Source organism: Mauremys reevesii, linkage group 8, assembly GCF_016161935.1.
Source record: "Mauremys reevesii isolate NIE-2019 linkage group 8, ASM1616193v1, whole genome shotgun sequence".
In the NCBI taxonomy this organism is placed as follows: domain Eukaryota; kingdom Metazoa; phylum Chordata; order Testudines; family Geoemydidae; genus Mauremys; species Mauremys reevesii.
In genome coordinates, this window is record NC_052630.1 from 90,146,210 (window position 1) to 90,172,443 (window position 26,234).

Consider the following 26,234-nt stretch of genomic DNA (forward strand, 5'->3'; position numbering starts at 1 on the left):
CTAAAATGTATCTTTTTAAATACTTCTCTCCCTTTTTTCCCCTCCCTCATGCAGCTGCAAATTTTTCAAGCATCCCTACTCCGTCCTGAAGGCTATCTCAGATAAGGCGGCGGAAAAAAAGGACGCGAGAAGAAATGTTTTCGGAAATCATGGAAGTGACCCGCAATGAAAGAGCGCATCTGAATGACTGGAAGGACATGGTAGCAAAGTACAGGAAAGATGCCAGTGACCGTGAGGACAGGAGGGACCAACGTGAGGACAGGAGGGACGCTCGAGATGAGAGGAGAGATGCTCGAGATGAGAGGTGGCAGCAGGAAGATCAGCGGTGGCGGGATGCAACTCTGGGGCTTCTGCGTGATCAAACTGACATGCTCCGGCGTATGGTGGAGCTTCAGGAACGGCAGCAGGATCACAGAGTGCCGCTGCAGCCCCTGTATAACCACCCTCCCCCCTCATGTTCCTTAGCCTCCTCACCCGCCAGACGAGTAAGAACTCGTGGGGGTAGGCTCCGTGCACCCGCCCACTCCACCCCAGTGGACAGCCCAACCAAAAGGCTCTCATTATTATGAAATTTTATAGTGGCCTTTTACTTCCCTACTATTCTCCTCCGAAACCCCACCCAGGCTACCTTGTCAGTTCTGTCCCTCTTTTTATAATTAAGTAATAAAGAATACATGATTTTTAAACAAGAGTGACTTTTTTCCTTAGAAAGCAAGCTGTGATCGAAGGGGGGGTGGGGGGGTGGGTGGCTTACAGTGAATGAGTCAATCAAGGAGGGGGGGTTCATCAGGGAGAAAGAAACACAACAGTCAGACTGTACCCTGGCCAGTGATGAAACTGGTTTTCAAAGCTTCTCTAATGCGCACTGCTTCCTGGTGTGCTCTTCTAATTGCCCTGGTGTCTGGCTGTGCATAATCAGCGGCCAGGTGATTTGCCTCAGCCTCCCACCCCGCCATAAAGGTCTCCCCCTTACTCTCACAGAGATTGTGGCGCACACAGCAAGCAGCAATAACAATGGGGACATTGGTTTGGCTGAGGTCTGAGCGAGTCAGTAATGCGCGCCAGCGTGCCTTTAAACGGCCAAATGCACATTCTACCACCATTCTGCACTTGCTCAGCCTGTAGTTGAACAGCTCCTGACTACTGTCCAGGCTGCCTGTGTATGGCTTCATGAGCCATGGCATCAAGGGGTAGGCTGGGTCCCCCAGGATAATGACAGGCATTTCAACATCCCCAACTGTTATTTTCTGGTCTGGGAAGTAATTCCCTTGCTGCAGCCGATTAAACAGAGTAGTGTTCCTGAAGACGCGAGCATCATGAACCCTTCCTGGCCATCCCACGTGGATGTTGGTGAAACGTTCCTTGTGATCCACCAGTGCTTGCAGCACCATTGAAAAGTACCCCTTGCAGTTTATGTAGTGGTGCTCCAGTGCCAAGATAGGGATATGGGTTCCATCTATTGCCCCACCACAGTTAGGGAATCCCATTGCAGCAAAGCCATCCACTATGACCTGCACATTTCCCAGAGTCACTACCTTTCGTAGCAGCAGCTTAGTGATTGCTTTGGCTATTTGCATCACAGCAGCCCCCACAGTAGATTTGCCCACTCCAAATTGATTCCTGACTGACCGGTAGCTGTCTGGCATTGCAAGCTTCCAGAGGGCTATTGCCACTCGCTTCTCAACTGTGAGGGCTGCTCTCATCTTTGTATTCTGGTGCTTCAGGGCAGGGGACAGCAAGTCACAAAGTTCCATGAAAGTGCCCTTCCGCATGCGAAAGTTTTGCAGCCACTGGGAATCATCTCACACCTGCAAAACTATACGGTCCCACCAGTCTGTGCTTGTTTCCCGGGCCCAAAATCAGCGTTCAATGGCTAGAACCTGCCCCATTACCAGCAGGATCTCCAAAGCGCAGGGGCCCGCAGTTTGACAGAATTCTGTGTCCATGTCCTCATCACTCTCGTCGCCGCGCTGCCGTAGCCACCGCCTCCTCGCCCGGTTCAGCAGGTCGCCCGGTTCAGCATTGAGTGCACGAGAATGCGCGAGGTTTTTAAAACGTCCATGATTGCTGTCTTGAGCTGAGCAGGGTCCATGCTTGCTGTGCTATGGCGTCTGCACAGTTCACCCAGGAAAAAAGGCGCAAAACGGTTGGCTGCTGCTGCTGCTTTCATGGAGGGAGGGGTGAGGCTGTACCCAGAAGCACCTGCAACAATGTTTTTTGCCCCATCAGGCACTGGGATCTCAACCCAGAATTCCAATGGGCGGGGGAGACTGCGGGAACTATGGGATAGCTATGGGATAGCTACCAACAGTGCAACACTCCGGAAATTGATGCTAACATTCGGTACATGGACGCACACCGCCGAATTAATGTGCTTAGTGTGGCCGCGTGCACTCGACTTTATACAATGTTTTACAAAACCGGTTTATGTAAAATCGGAATAATCCTGTAGTGTAGACGTACCCTCAGGCTCAGAAAATCATAGGCACAACACTGTGATTCACAAGGTGCCTAAAAGTCCCTTGTGCATCTAGCCCTTCCCCCCTGGTATGTCTCTGAACCTTGGTTAGGAGTTAACCCCCAAAACCCAGAGAGGAACTCCACTGGGATGGAGTGTGCCAGGGCTCCGTCCTTGAGCTCTGAAAGCTTGTCACAATGTGTTTGCAGAATTAAGCCATAAGGGCTGGGATCCAGGCTCCCACACATGACTTATCCTGTGAGCAGCAGTTGGCATATTGAACAGCTTATTGTTGATGGCCATCTGCTTCTGGTACAGGATAGAGGGAGGAGGTAATACATCCTAGGTCCCTAGTGGGTCTCCATCCCACAACATATAATCACACAGTGTGATCCAAGGAAAGAAGGAAGGGAAGCAGGAGGGAATAATATGACTCTGATTTAGTATGTATGCACAGCATACATTGAGGATTGACTGGGGGGTGGAGGGTGACCAAACTGTTGGTAGATTCCGGCTTAGTATAATCCACTTCTGCCTTTTGAGTATTAAAACTGAAAGAACTAAAAAAAGACATTTCCTCTTCACTATTTCTGCAGTTACTAGCAACTAGACAATATAGATGAATCACTTTCACTTTTGTATTTAGGCAGCATCTAGTTAGTTTCACTCTGTAGTAGAGATGGGCCAGAGCTACAAATTTCAGAACTGTATCTGAATTTCCCCAAAGTTCAAGGATGTTTGGATCTGATGTTTTGGCTCAGGTCCATCTCTATAATACTTTTCTGATCTAAACAGTGTGGCAAAGTTGGGGTAGCAACCACTGCAAGGGAATATTTTAATTGAAAGAGACAGAAGCAGTAGACTTTAGTTAAAAACACTATGTCCTGTTCAATGTGTAGTTTTCATATGGATAGATTTGGTTTTTTTTTAACATGTATGTAATTTTTTAAAGGGAACGGAACAAGGATTATATTGAGCTTTGTAAAAATAGAGTTGGTAATGATCGCTTTGTGGAAAGGATGATGCAAACTCTTAATGGAGCACCAAAGACTAAAGAAGTGCAATGTGAGAAAATCCTCATGGAGGATAAAGGTAAATTATCCTTCAAAAAAGTGATAAATATAGCCAATGTTGCTTAAGAGCCCTTTTCCATTAAACATTTTGTATATTTGCTAATTGTTATTATTGTGACTTATTAGTGATTACTTATGATTAATTACTTATGAAACATATTCAGGAGAACACTAAAATTAAAGAAAGACCATGCGACTTGGTTGAGGCTACTTTTGTGAAGGTGTATAAGCAGGCTAACAAAGAGTTCAGGAAGTACACCTGGGTGGGAGTTGATTTTCCTGTCCTGCCAAAATTTTTGTGATTTCAATAATTTTTCCTGTCCCAAATTGGGATGGAAATTTAAAGTCTCAAATGTTTGCAGTCTGAAAATCTGAAAAGAAAATTTGGTTTGGGTCCATCAAAATGTTTTGAAGGGTTGTTTCAAACTGGAAAACTGGAATTTTTTGTTTAGAAAATGTCAAAGTGGAATGTTTTGACACTTCCTAAACCTCACAAATATTCTTTGCAATGAGAAATGTCTCAATTTCTCTCTCCTGCAGAAAGTTTCAGTTCAGGCAAATAAGCATTTTTTCCATAAAATGTTTTTGTCAAAAAATTCCTGAGCAGCTCTATCAGGGAGTCCTTTCCCTGCTTATACACCCATGCAGCATCCAGCCAGAACGTTAGTGTTTGCATTTCTTGAGCATAAGATGAAGGTATGGTAGAGTGGCCTGAAGTAGTCTGCATCCCAACAGAGTTGTGGCAGCAGGAGATGGGATAGCGGCATTAGCAGGGCCCCTGCCTCACTTCTGCACCTCCTACTCCTAGCATTTAGAAACTGGTCCAGGGAGCAGCACATTCATCCATTGAAAGGATATAGTAGTTGCTCCTTCTAAGAGCTCTCCCCCATTGTATTCTGTCTGTCTCAGCACCACAGAGGCAGAGTACTTCCGGCAAGGCAAAACTATCCAAAACTCAAACTAAACATCTTTTTGAGGTTTGAAAATATTGATCCTTTTTTGTCCTTAATTTTTCCAGTGGCTCTGGTTTCAGCTGTAGGCGAAGATAGCACAGTATGGTAGCATGGGAGAAGCTCTTTCACAGGATTTCAAATCTCGGTCAAACCAGGCAGTCCTGGCAAACATAGGAGAAGACTGTCTTACAAGACTTCTGCCTCAGTTTTCTAGACAAATTTGGACAAGCATGCAGGCTTTTAGATGTTTATCCAAATTTCAGCACCCACTTATGGCATTTTCATTATGAAGAAGGCAAAAGAATGGCTGTGGGGAATGATGCTCTAAATCTTATTTCTTTGATTTATTTAATGTATATAAACTAAATGTAAAAGGATAGTACTGTAGAAAAAGTAGAGAGGACATATAAATGTTCACATATATGTGTATAGATTAGATTCAGAAATTAACTAGCAGTATATTCTCCACATTATATGCATCTGTAATTCTGATTATTCTACATTCCAATTAGTTGATGTTTTGTAAAGTTGAATACATAAAGACTCATGGGTATATAATTGCTAAGTATTATTAGAGTTTTTTAATAGGAGATGGACACACACACTGATGGGAGACCCTACACATAGATGACGTTAGGACACCCATGACAGCCCCACAGTTGCTGTTGTTGCAAACTTGTCTGACACTGTTTCTGTACCATTTTACCAACGAGATTTGGCATCTCCTATAAAAAGTCTAATATTTCCCTCAATTGTAGTGCTTTACAGTAAATGTTTAGAAGCACAATACAGTAGAACCTCAGTTATGAGCACCTCAGGAATGGAGGTTGTTTGTAACTCTGAAATGTTCGTAACTGAACAAAACGTTATGGTTGTTCTTTCAAAAGTTTACAACTGAACACTGACTTAATACAGCTTTGAAACTTTACTGTGCAGAAGAAAAATGCTGCTTTCCCTTTATTTTTAATAGTTTACGTTTAACACAGTACTGTACTGTATTTGCTTTTGTTTTGGTCTCTGCTGCTGCCTGACTGCGTATTTCCAGTTCCAAATGAGGTGTGTGGTTGACTGGTCAGTTTGTAACTTACTGTGCTATGGTATTGTGTAATTCATTTTTAGGGATAATGGCCACTTCTTGGGACTTGTATGATTCCTTTAATGCCTTGGAACCAACGCTTACATCTTCAGTAACGGAAAGAAGTAGCAGACCAACAAGTGTGAGTAGCAGTAAATCTAATGTGACCAAAGACCGTGAACGCACCATGTCTACGACTTCTACAGATAGAGGTAACTTTTCTTTTCTAGGTTTAAATTTCTACAGTGTTTTTCTCCTTATACAGTTGTGATTATCTGTATTTTTATAAAAATTATACTGAGAAAAGTTAAAGTAAAAAAATAATAGGGTTAAGGTGGCATGCAGAACCTTAACTCTGTCCCCTTGTGTGTAAGAACTACGATAGTGTTTTATTACATGGTCACTACCACACCTAAAAAATACAATATTATATTACACTTTTCTCTGCAACCTTAGCTACTCATTGTAGAATCATATACTTCAGGATGGTACACATGGGTATGGGCAAACAGGGTCACATACTATTTCTCAGACAATACTGTACAATTTTTATAACTCTCAGCAATTATTGACCATAAACTCCTATGCTCACTTTTACCAGATATAAAGGCTATAATGTATATTACAAGAAATAGGCTGCAGTCTTGCAGCTCATCCAGGTCCTCAATTAACAAAACGACCCAACCAGACTGGACAGCATTTGTCCTTCCCTTGAGTCTTGGACATCCATCAAAGCCTTCTAATCATTTTTTTCCCCCAGCTGAGACCCAGATAGAACTCTCTTAGAAGCCTGTCATGGCTGTTCCTTTAATCAACCAGAGATGTGGCTACTGAATGATGTGAAACACTTTCCTCTGTGGGGTATGCTCAGTATGCTGCCTCCAAAGCACTCTTAACCCATCCCCCTCATGGCCTGGTGCGGCTTTACAGGCTGAATCATAAGACTATCACCTTATTTAAAGGGACACTTGTCAAAATAAAAACAATAGCTGTCAAATCAAATTTCCTTTATTAGAGTTTTAATATTACCTTAGAATATTAAAACTGGAAAACATACTAAAAAAAATCTAATGTACTTTCCACCATGTATGCACTTTACTTTTTGCTCATCACTCAGCATGGACAATGGAAATGGGTAGTCATCTTCACTTGTATTTATGGTCATATTCTAATTGGTTTTACGTCCTGGGCCTCATGTTGCAATGTTTGAGTTGCAAACACTGTTGGGGAATAGTTAAATTTAAACAAACAAACAAACAAACAAAAACCAGTTTCTTTTTAAAACATGTGGGAAAAATATCTTAAAATTAGTTTGTTTTTCACTTTTAAACAAAAATACCACCCAGGCACATCAATGGGTGGGGGGAACTGACGGGGTCAGCAGTGAAAGGGGGATGGTCCCAGTAGCAAGAGAGGGAGACACTTGCCAAGAGATAATAGGTAGTTCCTTCTGCTTGGGAATCTCTAGCACACATTGGCCAGAGGGGGAGAGAGGGGCTGATTGGCCAGCATTCCCCAGCTCCCAGAGTTTAGCCCAGTGCAGGGACCATGTGGAGCCTCTTTTGGCTCCATTCCAGCAGCCCACCCTACCCAGCCAAACGAGGAATGGGAACCTAGCCCGATAGAGGCTGCTGGTCTATCCCATCACCTGTTTAACTTGTATATCCTAAATAAGAACTAAGTTCTGCCCTTTGGATACGTGCACATGGGTCCCGTTACCTGGGATGCACACAGACACTAGGGCAGAATTTAGCCCTAAGAGATTGTAGTGTAGACACTTTGTATTACACGGCTATTTGATAGAGTTTTGGAAATACAAAGAAAACAAAACTAAAGAACTAAAAAAAAGCTAATAATGGAGATATTTATTGATGACAAGATTTTCTGGGTTTTTTTTTCTTGGGGCTTTTGCCTGCAAAATATATTGGATTATCCAGCTAAACCTGCCTTTTTCAATATTATCTGTTTGTTTTCCAGAGAGCATAACCTCAAGTTCTATAATCGATTTGGAAAGTGTTATTCTTGCCAGAATCCACGAAGAAGAGAAAGACCATTCTGAAGCTATATTGAAATCAGAAAAATTTCAGCAGGATTTATTTTTTATGGAAAGGGTTCTAATGGAGAATGTTTTTCAGCCCAAACTTGCAGCTTATCGGCAACTTCCTGTTCTTATAGGTATACTTCTCATCAGATAAGTCTTTCTCAATATGAAGGAGCCTGTTTTGCATGCTAACAAATATACCAAGTAAAGATGCCCCTACTCTGAAGTCTTGACAGAGGAACCAATTCTGTTAAATAAAGACAAAAGTTGGGGAAGGATTTGCAAAACCCAAACGGGAGTTGTTCAGTCCTATGCTCCATTTTACCAACATCCCCCAAAAATATACACAGAGCTTTGTGGAAGGTTTGGATAAATGGTTCTTGAGCTGGCTCATCTCCACTATTAACAGCAGTAAACTGTGACGGGTTTCCACAGTATTTATCAAACTAGTTTTTACATTGTATCTTGAGCTTCCAGAAACAATATGGCTTCATGGGCAGAGCACTGGATTTGGGACTCAAAAGACCTGGGATCTATTCCTAGCTCTGCCACTAGCCTGCTGGGTGACCGCAGGCCAATCACTTCCCCACTCTGTACCTTGGTTTATCTCCATTTGATAGATGAGAACAATGATACTGACCTCCTCTGTAAAGCACTTTGAGGTCTACTACTGAAAAGTGCTAGATATGATTGGTTAGTATGTTTCCTTGGTATTACAGCTGTTCACTAGAATACACAGTCTTTCAGCTCAGATTAAAATTCAGGCCAGACCGGTAGTAAAAGTTTAATCATCTGATGGCTGTTCAGTGCCTATGCAAAATGAGAAGGTGGATTCACTGCAGATCATAAGTGGCACTTATTGGACTATTCTTGGCAGTCTTCAATAAAGAAGCCAAGAACTGACTAGGGGGAGAGACTGAACTACCATCTTACCCCTTAGGGGAGGTCCAGGTAAAATAGGGATTAAAAACATATGAAGTGAGGAAGCTCACATGGCCATGGCCTATGTTATATCTGTTCACCAGACAGAGGGCTTCAAGTTTCCCAAGCTGTCAATCCAACACTGACCACAAGCAATAAATTCAATTTTTTAGGGAGGAGAGGGGGGAAACCCACCACCACACCCCCCCTGCATTTTAAAGGGCCCAGAAGAGCTTGCAGACGTAGCTTTTGCCCCACTTATCCCAACATCAAAAATTTCAAATCTTGCATCCTCTAACAGAGTAAATCCCAGAGCGGTATTTGCTCTTGTTTGATGCTTTAAAAATCAGGGAAGTAGATAAGGAAAAGATTTTCAAAATCTCAGATGGGAGTTAGGTGCCCAGTTCCTATTTGAAAGTCTACAGTGGATCCATATTACTTCACAAGAGTGACCTGACATCCCTTCCAGATTTGCAAATTTTGTTAACTGGCAACTAAGCAAAAAAAAACCCCAAAAAAACCTAACAAATTAAATATAAGTATACTTTGCACATTTATATGGACAAATGCAATTTTACTTTAATTATAACATTTCATAGTAACCATTAAATGTCCTATGGTGACAATTTTCAAACCTGGATCCATAAAATTTGGCATCAAAGTTGAAAAATTTACTACTTAGATTAACCACTAAATAGGAGGAAACTGTCTAGGGGAGGGGAGTGGAGAGCGTAGGTTATCCTATAACTACCTCCTGCAGGGTTCTTGAACCCTCCTATGAAACATCCAGTACTGGACACAGTTGGTGATGGGACATTGGACTGTCTGGATCGATTGTCTGATCCAGAATGCTAGTTCCTATGATTCTACAAAAATGTTGGCCACATTTTGAAAAAGTCATGAAATCTTAGTTCTCTGAATCTTCATTACAGTGCTCTGCTATGAAATCTTTGCTGAGAAGTGGGATGAGATCACTGTGTTTCTGGTCAGAATTAGCAGGATTGCAGATTAGTGGAGTACTACTATGATTCTACTGTATTTGTTGCATTTAGAACCAGTTCTTACATCTGATGCTGGCAAAGAGGAAGCAGAAACAGAGGAAGCAGAAGAGGAGGAGGAGGAAGGGGGAGAGGAAGAGGAAGAGGAGAAAGAGAAAAAGGAAACAGTAGTTAGTTCATCACTTTTGTTAGATCTAAGTGAAGCACCAGAAGAAATCTTACCGCCCAGTCTGGAACGACTGTGGTCCTATACATGTGAGTGGACTAATGGCCACAATGTGAGCAGCATGGCTTGGAACAAGTTAAACCCAGTGAGTTACTAAATTTATTCTTCTAACCTTTTTTCTAGAATTGGGTGGGTAATTGTCAAGGTAAAATACTAGCTCGGGAATAGGGTTTCAGATGCTGGGTAGATGTGTGACAGGTAGGGATTCATCCCTGAGGTCAGACAGGTGGTGGTTGCTTCCTGCAGTCTGTATCTTCCTTTGCCATACGCTGTCTTAGCCGCACTGATCCACTCTTTCATGATCTTCAGGATAGATAATTGCACCTCACCATTCCTAAGAATGAACAAATCTACCTTGGAGATCTTCAGTTGGTTCAGTATGCAGCAGCTTACCTTCTCAGCAGCACTGGTCTCAAAGGGCACTTAACCAGGATGTTCAGATAACTACACTGGTTATAGAATTCTGGGTCAAATTAAAAATCTCTGTACTAGTCTTTAAGGCCATTCATGGCATGGATCCAAGATGGTATAGAGACCACCTCTTGCTTTGTGACAATGATCTCCCTAGACCGCTGCATTTCTCAGGAATGAGGACACCAACAACCTTGAGAGTAAGACTCATGAGAATGGCAGGCACAGCTTTCACAGCAGCTGGTACAAGATTATAGAACTCACTTCCTGTGGAGGTCAGAATGACCTCAGAGCACTCTACTGTCAGAGCAGTATACATCTCACTTCTCTGATTTAGCTTTCCCATGGCGACAACAAAAATAACAATGTAGGGGAAGAAGGTAAAAATGGAGGAGGAAGAATATAAAAAAATCAGACTGCTTCAAGGAGAAAAGGGAGGAAATATGGCCACGCATAAAGTCTTTGGGCCAGATCCGTGGTATAAATCTGTTGGCCTGTTCGGTACTGATCCATACATTTATACTGACTAGCCACAAACTAAGAATTGTAAGACCATTAGATGCTTATTTTCGAAATACTCATTTCACAAAAAAAGGTGGTTTTGTGTAGAGAAATACAATTTGAAGAGTAAGGTCCTTGCTGCCAAGTTCCTTGCTTGTTACTTATAAGCCACAAGGTGTAAAGAGCAGTGGCAATGATAAAAATATTATTTGTCTTCCCACCTCAAAATATTAAGCCCTAGAAACATTTACCAGATTGTATCAAATCCTGCACATTAACATAAGTTTATAAAACACTTTATATGCATCTTTATAAAATGGACAGATTTTTATAGGGGCCTCCCTTTTTTGTGGGCACAATTTGTGCTCACTAAAATTGCACTTGCAATTAATTTTCATTCATGCATAGTGAGTAGTGCCTTGCACTTACTGCATTAGAATCTGATGCAGAGTAAATCTTATTTACTTTAATTACCTTACTTTGCTTATCTGACAACATTACTGAGAGGGTGTACTCTGTACTTGGTACTAAGTTTATCTAAGTAGAAGATTTGCACACTTAACTGCTGGCAGAAAGCTGCCACTTAAAATTCTAGCTTTAAATTTCTGCTTTAATTGAAGTATATCCACCAATCTGTACTTTTGGGTTTTAGGATCTTTTGGCTGTTGGTTATGGGCAGTTTGGTTTTCAAGAACAGAAGAAAGGCTTGGCTTGCTGCTGGTCACTCAAGAACCCTATGGTAACACAAGTAGAGATAGAGATAGTTACTTTAATACTTCTTTTGCTGTAATAATTTTGTATGATTTAATAGAAGATCATTGAGTTTCCTGTTGCTTGAGAAAGCAGGACATATAGCAGTAATGGTAATTTGTTGGCCCAGACTAAACCCCTTCTTGAAAATGGATAATAATTAACAATTCTTCTTATTTTTAAAATGTCTCAACTACCTTACTGCTGGTGAAAGATGCTAGAAAACACTGGAGACTAAAGCTCTCGATCTCTTATTCACAGGACAGTTACAGAAAAGGGAACAAGGGTACTGCACACTTCCTCCACAATAGCCTGCCAATGTGCCTCAGATTTGACCTGGAAGAAATATCTATAGAAATTAGCTTAGCCTCTGTGCCCATTCAGCCTCTGTACAGTGGTTTTGTAATATGGATATCTGTCCACAGGGAACTGAACTCATGTCACAAAGACCATCAAACAGCTGGTTAAAACAGTCAGTTTAAACCAACTTAGGCTATGTCTACACTGCACTTTCGTCGTTAAACACCCCCCACACCCCTCCAAAAAGGACAAAAGTTTGAATGACAAAAACCGCTGGTGTGGACAGTGCTTTGTTGACGGGAGACACTCTACCACCGATGAAGCTACCAGCCCTCATTGGGAGTGGTTTTATTTTGTCATTAGAAGAGCTTTCTCCTGGCAACAAAGAGTGGCTACTCTATGTGCCTTACAGTGCCTTAGCAGCATGGACAGTGTAGCCATAGTCTTAGACTGGACAACCTAAGAATGAAAAGCTCTGTATCCTGTTTCCAATCCCCTAGCCAAGATTGTGAATTAATCAGTTTAGCTATTACCTGTATTAGATCCAGGTGTGTAGTTCCTCCTATAAAGATTTTCATACTGTGGGAAAAAGCACTTTTAAGCATTTCAAATATAAAAACAAATTTATTTACCTTGCATTTGTTTTCCCATAATCTTCCTACAGTTGCAAATTGAGGATATTTGTATTTTAAATTTAGGGTTTCCCAGGCCATCTTCCCGTCTGCAATAAATTTTGCGCTGTATGAAAAAGAGTAGGTATTTTTAATTTAATTTCAACATCTGCAGAATGTAACTTTTCATGATATTTTCAATAAAGAGCAGATTTCAAAGATAACATTTAAAAATTTGATGTTTCTATTAGAATAGTGACCCTTGCCAAAACAAATTTTTGAATAAAAAAAAATGAAAATTGAGGTTTTTTTTAATATAGAATAATTTTCACTCAGAAATGTGAAAACTATCAATTTTTCACAAAATCACATTTGCTGAAATCAAAACAAAAAGCAGAAACCTCATTCTGAAGTTTTCAAACTTCACTGTAAATATTTCACACAGCGCCAGCCATGGAAACACTCTGTAATGTCACCAACTCAAATTTGAGTTCATTACTAAATCAAGTAAAAAAGAAGATAACCTATCAGGGAAAATGCTCTTACTCGGATACATCTGGGATGGGAGTAAAGAACAGACAATAACTGGCTATAGGGCTGTCCTTACCCATACGCAAACTACGCAGCTGCGTTGGGCACCAGGAAACTTGGGGAAAGTTTGCCCACCCCTGTACTAGATGGTTTTGTAAAGGTCTAAAATGATTTGGCTCAATATTTGTTTTACATTTTTGATTCTTGAAAATCTCATATTTTAAATACACAGTAAAAATGAATTCTCACAATCAAATTCAAATAATGGTGCTGCTATAGACATTACTCAGGCTAAAACCAAGGTGTTATACCCGAGTTAAGGAGTACAGAATCAGCCTCTAACAGGTGCCTTCCTCCCTCTAATGTTTTAGATGTTCTATCACATCAGTGTTTATGGTACCATGAAATTAACACAGTACAGATCAACGATAATCAAGTTACTTATATGGCTTCTGTCTCTACATTAGCTGAGTGCATAAGCACCAGAATTAAGAGCTGACATACATTGAAACATGCTTATTTTCAGACTAATACCCTGATGACAATGGTTAAATTCAATGGCTTCAGTAGAGTTGCATCTTCTTACAACACGGGCTAAATTTGGTCCATGTAGGCAATGCAATTCTTTAGTTGCAGTCTATAAAAGGTACATTGCATGAACATAGCACCTCGGCTTAAACTACCTAAGATACCTTACATTACAGTTTACCTCCAACTAAACTTCTGCTGATTAGAAAAGCACATGAATAAAAAACAGAGAAGATTAGATTTTAAATTGTGAGACGGGCAAAAATTAGAAGTGGTGGTTTGCTTTTTTTCAAATGTCCGGTTTAGGCTGTAGTGGGGCTCTGGATCCCATCCCACTTTATCCAACCCTCCAAAGTTCAGGGAAATTTTAGGCACTTATATGGTTCACTTTAAGCCCATCTCTAATTCAATTTACAATACAAAAGTCACATTTCTGCACAGCGCTCCTTTCAAATTTGACAACCGTAGCAGGAGATAATAGTCTCAGTTATTTAGAATATTGTCTTAAAGTTGAACCTGGTAAAGCATTTGTAGCGTTAGAAAAATAGTAGTTAGTCTAGCACTTAGCTAATACTCAGAAGAATGAAATAAATGTGCTGTTTTCTTCTGTTCAGTGGCCAGAGCGTATTTATCAATGTGATCATGGTGTTACTGCATTGGATTTCTCTCTGGCAAACCCAAACCTTTTAGCAGTTGGAACGTACAGTGGCACAGTAGCCATCTATAATGTACAGACCCATAATACCACCGCACTTTTGGACAGCAGGTAAGATTACAAACACCCCACCTTGTTGTACTTTTCATGTCTTGTTAGTTGTGGACATTCATTCCATTGCTAAAATTTAAATAAATGAGTGAACAGTAGTGCTCTTGAAAAAGTGGATTCAGTGAATGCAGGGAAGTGCTGCGTAATTCCCCCCCCTTCCCAGCTTTGCTAATGTCTCTCAATTCTGATTTGAAACAAACACTGATTTGAAACACTGTTCCCACCTACAATCCTGGGACTTACTTGAAAAGAAACTGTCAGGCATAAAGACTTTGATATATATAAATGTCCATGAAAGACTAGATTAGGCCAACCATGAAGCAGCACCAGTACGACGATTTGGATACCTAAAGAAAAGTGCTTCAGTCATTTAAACATTATTCTGTAATTAAATATGTAAAAGTATTTTCTAAAATGTACTTTTAAAACAACTTTTCAAAACCATAGATACATGTCTTAAAACTCTGACTTTTCATAGAATCATAGAAGATTAGGCTTGGAAGAGACCTCAGGAGGTCATCTATGCAACCCCCTGCTCAAAGCTGGACCAACACCAACTAAATCATCCCAGCCAGGGCTCTGTCAAGCCAGGCCTTAAAAACCTCTAAGGATGGAGATTCCACCACCTCCCTTGGTAACCCATTCCAGTGCTTCACCACCCTCCTAGGGAAATAGTGTTTCCTAATATCCAACCTAGACCTTCCTCACCTCCCATGAGAATTAAAATAACCAATTAACACATGCCCACACTCCAGAGTGTTTGTTCCAAAGTTATATACACACCAGTTTTGTTGCTTATGTAGTAACTTTTTAAAAATGCATTTCCCCTTATTTCTGTTAACGTATAGCTCTGTTTGCGCATTCCTTTATTTCAGTGAATCTTTTGATAAGCATATAGGCCCTGTATGGCAGCTGAAGTGGATCGAACAGGACAGGGGCACAACGGGAGATGACAAAGGAGAGATATTAATCTCTATCTCAGCAGATGGCAGAATAACCAAATGGCTTATACGCAAAGGATTAGGCTGCACTGGTAAGCATACTCTCTAAGGACTTTCTACACTGGGCTATTGCATAATACCTTATTCCAGGCAATTTCCCTGTGTAAACAGCCCATAGATAAAACATTTCAGAATTGTTAAATATCTGAAGTACTTATGAGTAATTCAGAATGTTCTAATATGTCACTATCTCTTTCATGTAAAATTCATATTCCATGTACTGTCTATTTGCATAGATATGATGAAGCTGAAGCGAACCGCAAGTGAAAGGAAAAGACTAACCGGTGAAAAAGAAAAGAAAAGCGAAGCTCTGATATCTCGACAGGCACCTGGAATGTGCTTTGACTTTCATCCAAAGGTAGGCTCAGGAAATCCATTGTGATTATTAATGTTTCAAATTCAGTTGGCTGAAGTTTTATATATTAGAACCAGGGCCAGCTCCAGCGTTTTTGCTGCCCCAAGCAGTGGTAGAAAAAAAAAAAGCCACAATCGGCACTTCTACCATCACCGCTTCATTCTTTGGCAGCAATTCGGCGGCAGGTCCTTCCCTCAGAGAGGAACTGAGGGACCCGCCGCCGAATTGCCGCCCCTTCCCCTTGGCCGCCCCAAGCACCTGCTTGCTGCGCTGGTGCCTGGAGCAAAACATTATAGGTCAGATCCTCAGCTGGTGTACACTGATGGAGCTATACCATCACAGCTGAAGATTTCACCTCATATGTTTAAACAAACACTAAGTTGTAGTAGTCTCCTGGATTCTGGAGACATAAGCTAGATCAGCCCTAACTGCTGCTCTAACTGTGAATATTCACATAAGAATGAATGAAAATTTCAAAAGAGAAGCTTATGGTGCCAGAAGATTAATACATTTGCCTTTTACTTTTAGCTGATTTTATTCAAGGTTGGTTTACGTCACCAGTGAAACACATTTGGAAATCTCTTTTTTCCCAAGTGGATGTTTCCTGTCTCACAAAATCACTGCATGCATCTCTGCATTGTAGGCACTCTCTAATGAAAGCCCTCAAACAGTTCAAAAATGGAGATCAGGATTCAGGTATAGAGGAAGCTTGCACTGCAGTTGCCCATGTTTCTCCAGCAGTAGCAATAGAATGCTTCTGATGTACATAAGCACTAACAATATTACCCAAAACTGATGAGAGAAAACAAAGCAAGCTAACCCCTATATTTTGTGAGTTTTACAGTTTTGATTGAATTTGGGCCTGATCCCAAAGGCAGGTGAACAAACACAGTTCTCATTGAAGTCAGTGGGAATTTGAGTGCTCAGCATCTCCCAGCAATTTCACAGCCTAAACTCCACACAGCTCTTTAAATATGTCAGGATAAATATCCTACAGGGTGAATCCCAGTTTGGAATATCTGGATTTTTGTTTCAGAATACTAATATATACCTGGCTGGAACAGAAGAAGGGCATATTCACAAATGTTCTTGTTCATATAATGAGCAGTTCCTAGAGACCTACCGAGCACATAAGGTAGGTAAAATTAAATAACAGAAAAAGTGATTGGATCAGATAGATCTCAGAAGAAATGTCTGATTACATGAAATAAGTTTATTTAATTTGTTATATTCAGTAGATGACACACTTTCAACACAGATTTTAAAACCAAAACCTCTTTTCTTAGCTTAGTAAGAAGGCTACAAGATATAAAGCATCAAAACTCTTTTGAAATTATGCTCTTCAGTATATAGATGCTTTAAGAATTACTAATCCTTTCTTAAAGCTTTGACTGTAACTAATTTAAATGTAGTCCTGGCTTTATTTAAAATTAATAATCAGATGAGTGATCTCATTGACCTGGAACTCATGGGTTAATATGGTGAAATGTCCACAAGAGTTTTAACAACCCCAGTTGCTCTGCACCCCAGATTTGTCTCGTCCAGCAGATTGCACTCCCAAGAGTAGTTCTTTCTAACATCCTGACAGGGCATTGAATCAGCAGTGACTCAGAGGGAAAAATGAAACCCCTACTGAATCATCACCAATAAAATATGTTTGGCCTTAGAACATACAGCACATCCTGTGATCTTTGCTGTCCTAATACGCTGTGTATGACCGTGAAATAATAGTATTGTCAGTATTGAGGGGGGCAGATTGTCAAAGACACAAAGGGCAGTGAGGCACCCAGCCCTCACTTAAAATAATTGGGAGTTGGGCGCCTAGTTTGCTTAAGCTAGTTTGAAAATCCCAGCCTGCTAGCTCTGGAGTAACTTGCAATTCCCTTTTCCCCAATGTTAAGGGTCCTGTGTACAAGATAGCATGGAATCCATTCAGTGCTGACATGTTTTTAAGCTGCTCTGCGGACTGGAGTATTATTTTATGGCGCCAAGATTCAGTAAGGCCCGTTTTAACTTTCAGTTCCACCACTAATGTTGTTCATGACATTATGTGGTCTCCAAAATCAGCCTTTGTATTTGCAGCAGTGAATGAAGGCAGAGTGGAAATTTGGGACCTGAGTGTCAGCACGTAAGTAATAACTTTTCTTGAGGAGGATTCTGAGATAATAGAAAGATAAAATATTTAATTATGCTAGTGCCCAAAGGCCCCAGTTGGAATTGGTGCCTGACCATTATAATTACAAAGCATTTAGATGTAATAACGTTGTATTGCATTCTAAAATGTTCACCCTACAGGCAACAGGTAGCGTCTACTAAAGTGTTTAAAGAAAATCCAGGGCTGGGGGCTGGATGACTCAGGGAACTGGGGCTGCTCTTTTGCCACAGGAGTCCTGGATTCTACCACTTCCATTAGTTTTTAAAAAACATCCTTGAGCTTTAACATTTTGGGACTTTTGCACATGAACAACAGACACCAGTGGGGGTTGGGACACCTGCCCCTTCGCCTCTCAGTTTTTGATGAAAAGTGAGTGTAAAAGGGTGTCAGTTCAGAATTATCTACTCACTTACACTGCACACCCACTTTGCCCAGAGTAAATGACTGTACCAAGTGCAATGCAGCAGAGAACTAGGTCCAGTGTATCATTCACTAAAAAGCAAATTATTTCTATTCTAAAAAAATTAAAATCTCCAGCTATTAGGCAGTAAAGCCGATGATTTTTCAGGTAGCCAGGATACCCTGGTTAGCAAGGGTTGGGATTTGAGTTGTATTTATCAGAGAACTAGCAAAATGCACTTTCACTATTACTTAAGGTTTTAGATTTTAGTCTGCCCAGATAATAAAAGTGAAAAGTAAAGATTCAGCCATACCAGGATTAGCCGATTCCTGTAATAGTCCTCTAGACAAATGCCCCATTGGTCTCATTTCTAGTAGATATTAACATCATCTCATTTTTTGGTTTCAGTTTGGACCCCCTGATTGTGACCTTTGCCAACCCAGGAGTGAAATTCACAACTGTGCTTTTTGCTAGAAACACAGACTGCATTCTAATAGGGGACAGTAATGGAACCGTCAGTGTGTATGAGCTGAGGAACATGACTGCTTCAGATAGTAATAAGGTATGACTGACAGAATAAGTGGGTTGATCCTAAGATGCCCATATAAATATCTGGGCCCCTCTTCCTTCTTTAAGCATTTATCTTAAAGAATTAGGTTGAAAAAAGTTTAGCTAATAAAAGATGTTTGTGTAACAACACATGGAATGGCTGAATGGATTCTCCTGCTCTTATACATGCATAAACACTAGGATTTCTGAACTAGAGGGATACATGAGGTCCAATTCAGGACTTGGACTCCACTTGATTGAAAAGCTGCAACCAGGAGGGGAACCACTGCGTACAATTTTTGGACTTTCTCCTAAAAGCTGCAGAGTTCACATATTCCACTGATTCTCTGTGGCCAGAGTCAAAGGAGGGTGTTTTTTTTTTCCTCCAGAGTAGAGGAAGGAGTCAGAGGTGTGGTCTGCACATTTTAACACACACACACACACACACACACTTTATTCCTAGCGTGAGTAATCTCCATGCCCCGTTGGCTCTGCAGGGACTGCATGCACACTCCCAGCCATCCAGAATAGAGGCTCACATTCGTGCTGTCCTCTCCTTAGCAAACTCACTAGCCTCTTTTCCCCACCTTATTTTTACTCTGGCAGAAAAATAATTGCCTGGCTCTTGCAAGGACTTTCCTGTCCCAAAATCCAGGTCTCTCCAGTTTCCTTGGATTAGTACTGAGTGAATCTCCCTACAGTACAGCTACTGTCGACTTCATGCTAACAAGGCAGCAGTGTTCAAGTGAGATGCACCCAGAAGTGAATCCCTGCTGCTCACCTCACTCCTATATTTTAATAGCCACATCTGTGCCAATTTATCCTGAAGCTCTCCTGTGGGCAGAGGATGTGCTGATTAAATCAAACAACTCTGGCTCCCTCATCCCTCCTAGAGCCGTCTGCAAAGGTCTTGGGTATTCTAATAACTGGAGCATCCATGTTACAGTGGGGTCTGCATATGCTCTGGCAAATTCATTACCTGGATCCCTGAACTATACTGTACTGCTTAAATCCATTCATAGCTCTCCCACTGTCCGTGCAACACTGGGCAAGTAACTTCATTGCTCTGTGCTTCAGTTTCCCAATTAGTAAAATAGGGTGATTACCCACCTTTGTAAAGCACACTGATTTCCGTGTAAAACAGTATGTAAAGTAATACTGGGGGAGAGAAAATGCTAACCTTTATGAGAGCCTCACCTGGAGAATTAAACAATAGTTCTTTATTATTTGTGTTACCGTAGTGTGTAGGAGCCCATGGACCAGGACCTTCTTGTGCTAGGCACTATGCAAACAGAACAAAAAGATGTTCCTGCCCCCAAAAGCTTAGAATTTAAGTAATAACTGTTACACTTAAAAAAAAAATTATTACACAATTACCACTATAAGGTACAAAACTTCTCTACATTTTTTAAGCACAGAATATTCTGCAGTAAATTAAGGTGGAAAGATAGTCTTGTGGTTAAGGCATTGGACTGGGACAAGAGATCTGTGTTAAGTTACCATCTCTGACACAGATGTCCTGTGTGACCTTGGACAAGTCACTTAATTAGGCTGTGTGCCTCAGGTCCCTGTTTGTAAAATGCGGATACTATTTCTCTTTGTCTGTTTTGCTTATTTCTCGTGTTAGCTCTTTGTACAAGAGTGTCTTTCTAGGGTTATATACAGTGCCTAGCACGGTGGACTCAGATCACTCTAATACTAATAAAGTGAATAGACTACAGCATGGTGTACGTTGTCCTACCGAACAGGCACTGCCTTGCAGGCTAGCCTCTTCTTATATAGAGGGTTCTATGGTTGAATAAGTTTATGCTGTCAAGTATGATGTTGCAAATGCACGCTGCACAGTCCTACCTGCCATGAAATCTCTTTAAACTACCACACAGGTTATTTCTAAAGGTGCTATTTAGGAAACGGTAGGTCTGTAAAAGGAAGCAACTAGCATCATACAATTAACGTAGCCATTTGCTTCTCCCTTCTTCTTGAGACCCATTATGTGGCTATCATTAATCTAGGACTAAGTCGGGCTTTTTAGATCACTTCTTTTCTTAAGCACAATTACAATGCAATACAGTATCTTTTTTCTTCTTTTACAGGTGGATGCTTTGCATGACATAATTGGCTCTGCTCTAGCCAGTTAACACTAGTTTACTGATAATACTTCTCAGTCAGTAAACAAAGGAAAAGACAACAAATAATTATGTCCTATGTGTGTTTATATCCTGAAGCCTGTCATTTAATTATGCAGAAAAAATCACCATAAATGCTATATTATATTAAATAAAGGGTAACAATTTTCCCATCATTAAATGTATCTGTGGAATCAAACTGAATGCCTTGAATTTTCCTCTGGAAATGCCCATCATTGCACACAAATTAAGTATAAGTTATGCTTCCAGTATATTTTCCTGTATCAATACACAAGTCAATTGCATAAATCAAACAAAATATCCAGTCCTTCCTCATTACCCATATGGATCCCCAGAGTTCTCAGTAAAGTTCCAAGTAAAGAGAGGGCTGGAAACGAGTCACAATGGCAGAAAACTAAGTTCATAACAGACAATTTGAAACGCAAAGGATTTCTGCAAGCATATGTGGAAGTGCTGTTGCAGTTCAAGAGATCATTCCTCTAATTATGACATTGCATTATACTTATGGTCGTGGGGTGAAATCTTGGCCCCACTGAAGTCAATAGCAAAAATCCCATAGACTTCACAAGCGCCAAGATTTTACCCTAAGTCTAGGATTTCATCCCAGTCTTTATTTTCAAAGCACTAAACAGCCTATGTCCTGGGGTATGTCTACACTACAAGAGTAGTTCGATTCAACTTAATTCGAATTTGTGGAATCGACCTTACAAAGTCGAATTTGTGTATCCACACTAAGGACACTAATTCGACTTTGTGATTCCACACTAACGGGGCCAGCGTCGACTTTGGAAGCGGTGAACTGTGGGAAGCTATCCCACAGTTCCCGCAGTCCCCGCTGCCCATTGGAATGCTGGGTAGAGCCCCCAGTGCCTGCTGGGGGAAAAAATGTGTCGAGGGTGGTTTTGGGTAACTGTCATCATTGAACCGTCAATCACGCCCTCCCTCCCTCCCCGAAAGCGCCTGCGGGCAATCTGTTCGTGCACTTTTCTGGTCAGTGACAGCGCGGACGCCACAGCACTGCGAGCATGGAGCCTGCTGCAGTTATGGCCGTTTTCACCTCCTCGCACCTTATCGTCCACCTCTTCCACAGTCAGCTGCTGAGAAATCGGGCTACTTTTCAATGGTGCTGCAAGCACTGGTGGAGCATAGGGGACGTTTTACCAACATCAACGTCGGGTGGTCAGGCAAGGTTCATGACGCGTATGTTTTCAGGAACTGTGGTCTGTTTAGACGCCTGCAGGAAGGTAGTTTCTTCCCGAACCACAAAATAACTGTTGGGGATGTGCAGATGCCTATAGTGATCCTTGGGGACCCAGCCTACCCGCTAATGCCCTGGCTCATGAAGCCCTATACAGGCGCCTTGGACAGTGACAAGGAACTCTTCAAGTACCAGCGAGCAGCGTGACCTGTGACTGTTCAGTTTTTTTACAGAGAAGCTGAACCTGCCCCTGTTTCTTTACCTGGTTACTGTTGACTATCCTCTGCAGTTACATACCCCGTTCACCCTGTTTCCCCCACTTCCAACGCACGTGTAAAAATAAAATACATGTTCCATTGTTACTTAACAAAGGTTTCTTTATTAATGACTTTGCGTTAAAGGGTTGAAACTGGGACGCAGACTGTGCTGGGTAGGGTGTGCGGTGATGTAAAGACCGCCTTTGAACTCGAGGAATGACAGGCTCCTGCTCCTAGAGCGGTCCGCAGTGCCGGACTGGTTGTTTCAACGGAGCCTGCCATCCCTCCTTTTTGGGATTCTGTGTGCGGGGGCTATGTGACCTTGTGGCGGAGGAGGACAGATACAGATTCCTCTACTGCGTGACTCTGCGGTCCAGGACAAGGACCGCTGCATAAGATCTGTAACCGCCCTCCCCCGCTACAAAGTCACATCTCCCCCCACCCACACAGAACCTGGAAACCACCTCCCATACCGACCAGGGTGCCTACTGACTGCACTGTGTGTGTGACCTGCTGCTGATTCTGCCCCCGTGTCTGTACCCTGGTAAAGGTGACTGTCCTATGCAATTACCAACCCCCTTCCCCACCCACCCCTTCAAACACAGTCTTCTGTTAAAAAAGCATGACGGAAACAGTAATTAACAGCAAAGTATTTTTAATAATAAACTAGACAGTTAGGGGATGAAACTGGGATTGGGGCTTGGGTGAGTCTGGAAGGGAAGGACTTCTCAAAATTTAGGGTATGAGAGCTTTTGGGTACTTGAGCATGCTGCTGGGGTGCAGTGACAGTTTTAACGCCCCCCCGGCGCCCCTCCTGGTTATTTTGGGTGAGGGGGGTATGGGACTTTGTGGTGGGGGAGGGCGGTTGCAGATACACTGCAGGGGGGCTCTGTCCTCCTGCCTGCGGTCCTGCAGAACATGCACAAGGCGCCGGAGCGTGTCCGTTTGCTCCCTCATTAGTCCAAGCAGCGTTTGAGTCGCCTGCTTGTCTTCCTCATGCCACCTCTCCTCCCGTTCGCTGTGTGAGTGCTGGTACAGAGAGAGGGTCTCCCTCCACTGGCTCTGCTGGTCCGCCTTGGCTCGGGAGCAGCCCATAAGTTCAGCGAACATCTCGTCCCGTGTCTTTTTCTTTCGCCGCCTAATCTTTGCCAGCCTCTGTGAGGGGAATGCTGTGGCAGGTCTGGAGACAGTCGAAGCTGTGTGATGGGAAAGAGGGAGTGAATTCCTTGCAAAGATACATTTTTGCGAACAATGAACACAGTCTAGTCTGTGTCTGTGAACAAGAGCATGCACAGCACCTATCTCGTGCGCACTCCTGCTGCAGGCAATCCGGAAAGCATAAACTCTGCCCCTGTTCCACCCCATTGCAGTGTCCCCCGACCCTTGGAATTCCTGGTTGAGATCCCAGTGCCTGATGGTGCAAATTTCATTGTCGCGGGTGGTTCTGGGTACATGTAGTCACTCATTCCTTCCTCCGGGAAAGCAACGGCAGACAATCATTTCGAGCCCGTTTTCCCTGGATTACCCTGGCAGACACCATAGCGTGGCAACCATGGAGCCTGTTTTGCCTTTTGTCACTGTCACCATATGTGTACTAGATGCCGCGGACAGATGCGATTCAGCAGCGCTACACAGCAGCATTCATTTGATTTTGCATGACAGCAGAGATGGTTATCAGCCATATTGTACCATCTACCATGCCATTGTAAATTGGCAAGGTGATGATGGTTACCAGCCGTATTGCATTATACCTTCTGCTGCTGTCATAGGTGCCCCTGGCCGAGATCAGCCGGGGGCGCAAAAGACAAAACTGAGAATGACTCCCCGAGTCAATCCCTCCTTTATATCTAAAAATAGAATAATTCCTGTATAGAATATGGGGCTAGTGTATAGAGATCCAGTGTTTCAGAGAACCAGAGAGCACAGCCGCTCCGTGTCAGATTATGCAGGAATGATGAGCTGCATGGCATTCACAGGGGGTGCTCCTGCAACAACCCCACCTGTTGCTTCCCTCCTCCCCCAGCCTTCCTGGGCTACCGTTGCAGTGTCCCCTGATTTGTGTGCTGAAGTAATAAAGAATGCAGGAATAAGAAACAGTGACTTGTTACTGAAATGAAATGAGGGGAAGGCAGCCTCCAGCTGCTATGATTGTCCAGACAGGACATTAAGCAGTGTGGGGGAGAGGAAAACAGCATCCTGCTGCTATGACAGTCCAGACAGTACAGAATCTTTTCCTTACACATGAAGGGCGGGGGCTGATGGAGCTCAGCCCCCTGTTGCTATGATGAAGACGGTTAGCAGGCCTTATTGCACCATCAGCCACCCATGAGGCGGGGAGGTGGGGAGGTGGGGAGAGGATGCTACAGTACTGTGCCGCAGCATCGCGTCTACCAGCAGCATTCAGTACACATAGGGTGACATTTAAAAGAGTCAAGAGATGATTTTTTTTCCATTTCCTTCTGGGGGTGGGGGAAGGGGGTACATTGACGAGCTATGCCCTGAACCGTCGCGGACAATGTGTTTGACCGTACAGGTATTGGGAGATCAGCCAAGAATGCAAATGCTTTTCGGAGACTGCAGGAACTGTGGGATAGCTTGCGTCCTCAGTCTCCCCTCCCTCCATGAGCATCCATTTGATTCTTTGGCTTTCCGTTACGCTTGTCACGCAGCAGCGTGCTGAGTCTCTGCTATGCCGTCTGTCTGCAGATTTTTTAAAAATACTTTGGACCAGGCGTAACATTACAGTAATTCCCCTAATTAGATGCAGGAGTCTCCGAGTGAGATCACCCTGAGGACAGTCACTGAAGGAGATAGAGAGCGCATGCTGCGTGAAAGCCGGCACAAACCAGGGGCCTATGCAGCCGTGCTCGGGGAGGCAATGCTCCCTGAGTACCTCATGAAAGCCTGGCGCGGAAAGGTGTGCTACCACGGAGCACCCAATAAGGCAGCTCTCCCCAGGAACCTCCTGCGGAGGCTTTTCGATTACCTCCAGGAGAGCTTCGTGGAGATCTCCCAGGAGGATTTCTGTTCTATCCCCATATATATATACCTCCTTTTCACATAATTCAGATTCCTGTTCCATTAATACTAAAAGTTTACATGCTTAAAGTGCTTACCGACTGATCCTTCCCCTGATTCAGGGTCCGGGTTAACGGCCGGGGAGGGTTGGTAGGGGCTCTCCGTGAGGGTGATGAAGAGATCCTGGCTGTCGGGGAAACCATCGTTGTAAGCGCTGTCGCCTGCCTCGTCCTCCACAAACCCTTCCTCATCTTCCCCATCTGTGAACATCGCTGAGGAACTGGCCGTCGACACTATCCCATCATCAGAGTCCACGTTCACTGGTGGGGCAGTGGTGGCAGGCTCCGGAGTGTCCATTTGCCGCTTTGGTCTTCTGGTAGCCTTGTCTCAGGTCCTTGATTTTCAGGCGGCGCTGCGTTGCATCCCGGCTGGATCCTCTGTCTGTCATGGCTTTGGAGACCTTCTCGTAGGTCTTTGCATTCCGTTTTTTGGAGCGCAGCTCCTAAAGCACAGACTCCTCGCCCCACACACCGAGCAGATCCAAGACTTCCCGGTCAGTCTATGCTGGCGCCCTCTTTCTATTCAGAGATTGCCTGGACTCCTCTGCTGGAGAGCTCTGCATCGTTGCCGGTGCTGCTGAGCTCGCTCCAATGTCCAACCAGGAAATGAGATTCAAACTGGCCAGACAGGAAAAGGAATTCAAATTTTCCCGGGGCTTTTCCTGTGTGGCTGATCAGAACATCCAAGCTCGGACTGCTGTCCAGAGCGTCAACAGAGTGGTGCAGTGTGGATAGCTCCCGGAGCTACTAAGGTCGATTTCCGTCCACACCTAGCCTACTTCGACATGGCCGTGTCGAATGTAGCGCTACTCCCCTCGTCGGGGAGGAGTACAGAATTCGAACTAAAGAGCCCTCTATGTCGAATTAAATGGCTTCCTGGTGTGGACGGGTGCACGGTTAATTCGAATTAACGCTGCTAAATTCGAATTAAAGTCCTAGTGTGGACCAGGCC

The 26,234-nt window shown here is 42.9% G+C and overlaps 1 protein-coding gene across 2 annotated transcripts in view; it reads left to right on the forward strand.

Moving 5' to 3' along the window:
* DNAI4 (dynein axonemal intermediate chain 4) overlaps positions 1-20,795 on the forward strand; it is a 30,082-nt gene extending 9,287 nt beyond the window's left edge. Inside the window, exons 6-17 of one of the 2 annotated variants that reach the window (XM_039483097.1) lie at positions 3,411-3,550; positions 5,604-5,771; positions 7,537-7,734; positions 9,574-9,830; positions 11,310-11,396; positions 13,992-14,143; positions 15,019-15,176; positions 15,381-15,502; positions 16,536-16,634; positions 17,401-17,496; positions 17,582-17,627; positions 18,463-18,556. In XM_039483097.1, the coding sequence (XP_039339031.1) occupies positions 3,411-3,550; positions 5,604-5,771; positions 7,537-7,734; positions 9,574-9,830; positions 11,310-11,396; positions 13,992-14,143; positions 15,019-15,176; positions 15,381-15,502; positions 16,536-16,634; positions 17,401-17,496; positions 17,582-17,587 (1,483 nt within the window). In that variant the 3' untranslated portion in view covers positions 17,588-17,627; positions 18,463-18,556. Of the gene's footprint in view, positions 1-3,410; positions 3,551-5,603; positions 5,772-7,536; positions 7,735-9,573; positions 9,831-11,309; positions 11,397-13,991; positions 14,144-15,018; positions 15,177-15,380; positions 15,503-16,535; positions 16,635-17,400; positions 17,628-18,462; positions 18,617-20,696 lie in introns of those variants that run through there. The other variant, XM_039483096.1, reaches the window with a different exon arrangement.
* Positions 20,796-26,234: the final 5,439 nt, after the last annotated feature.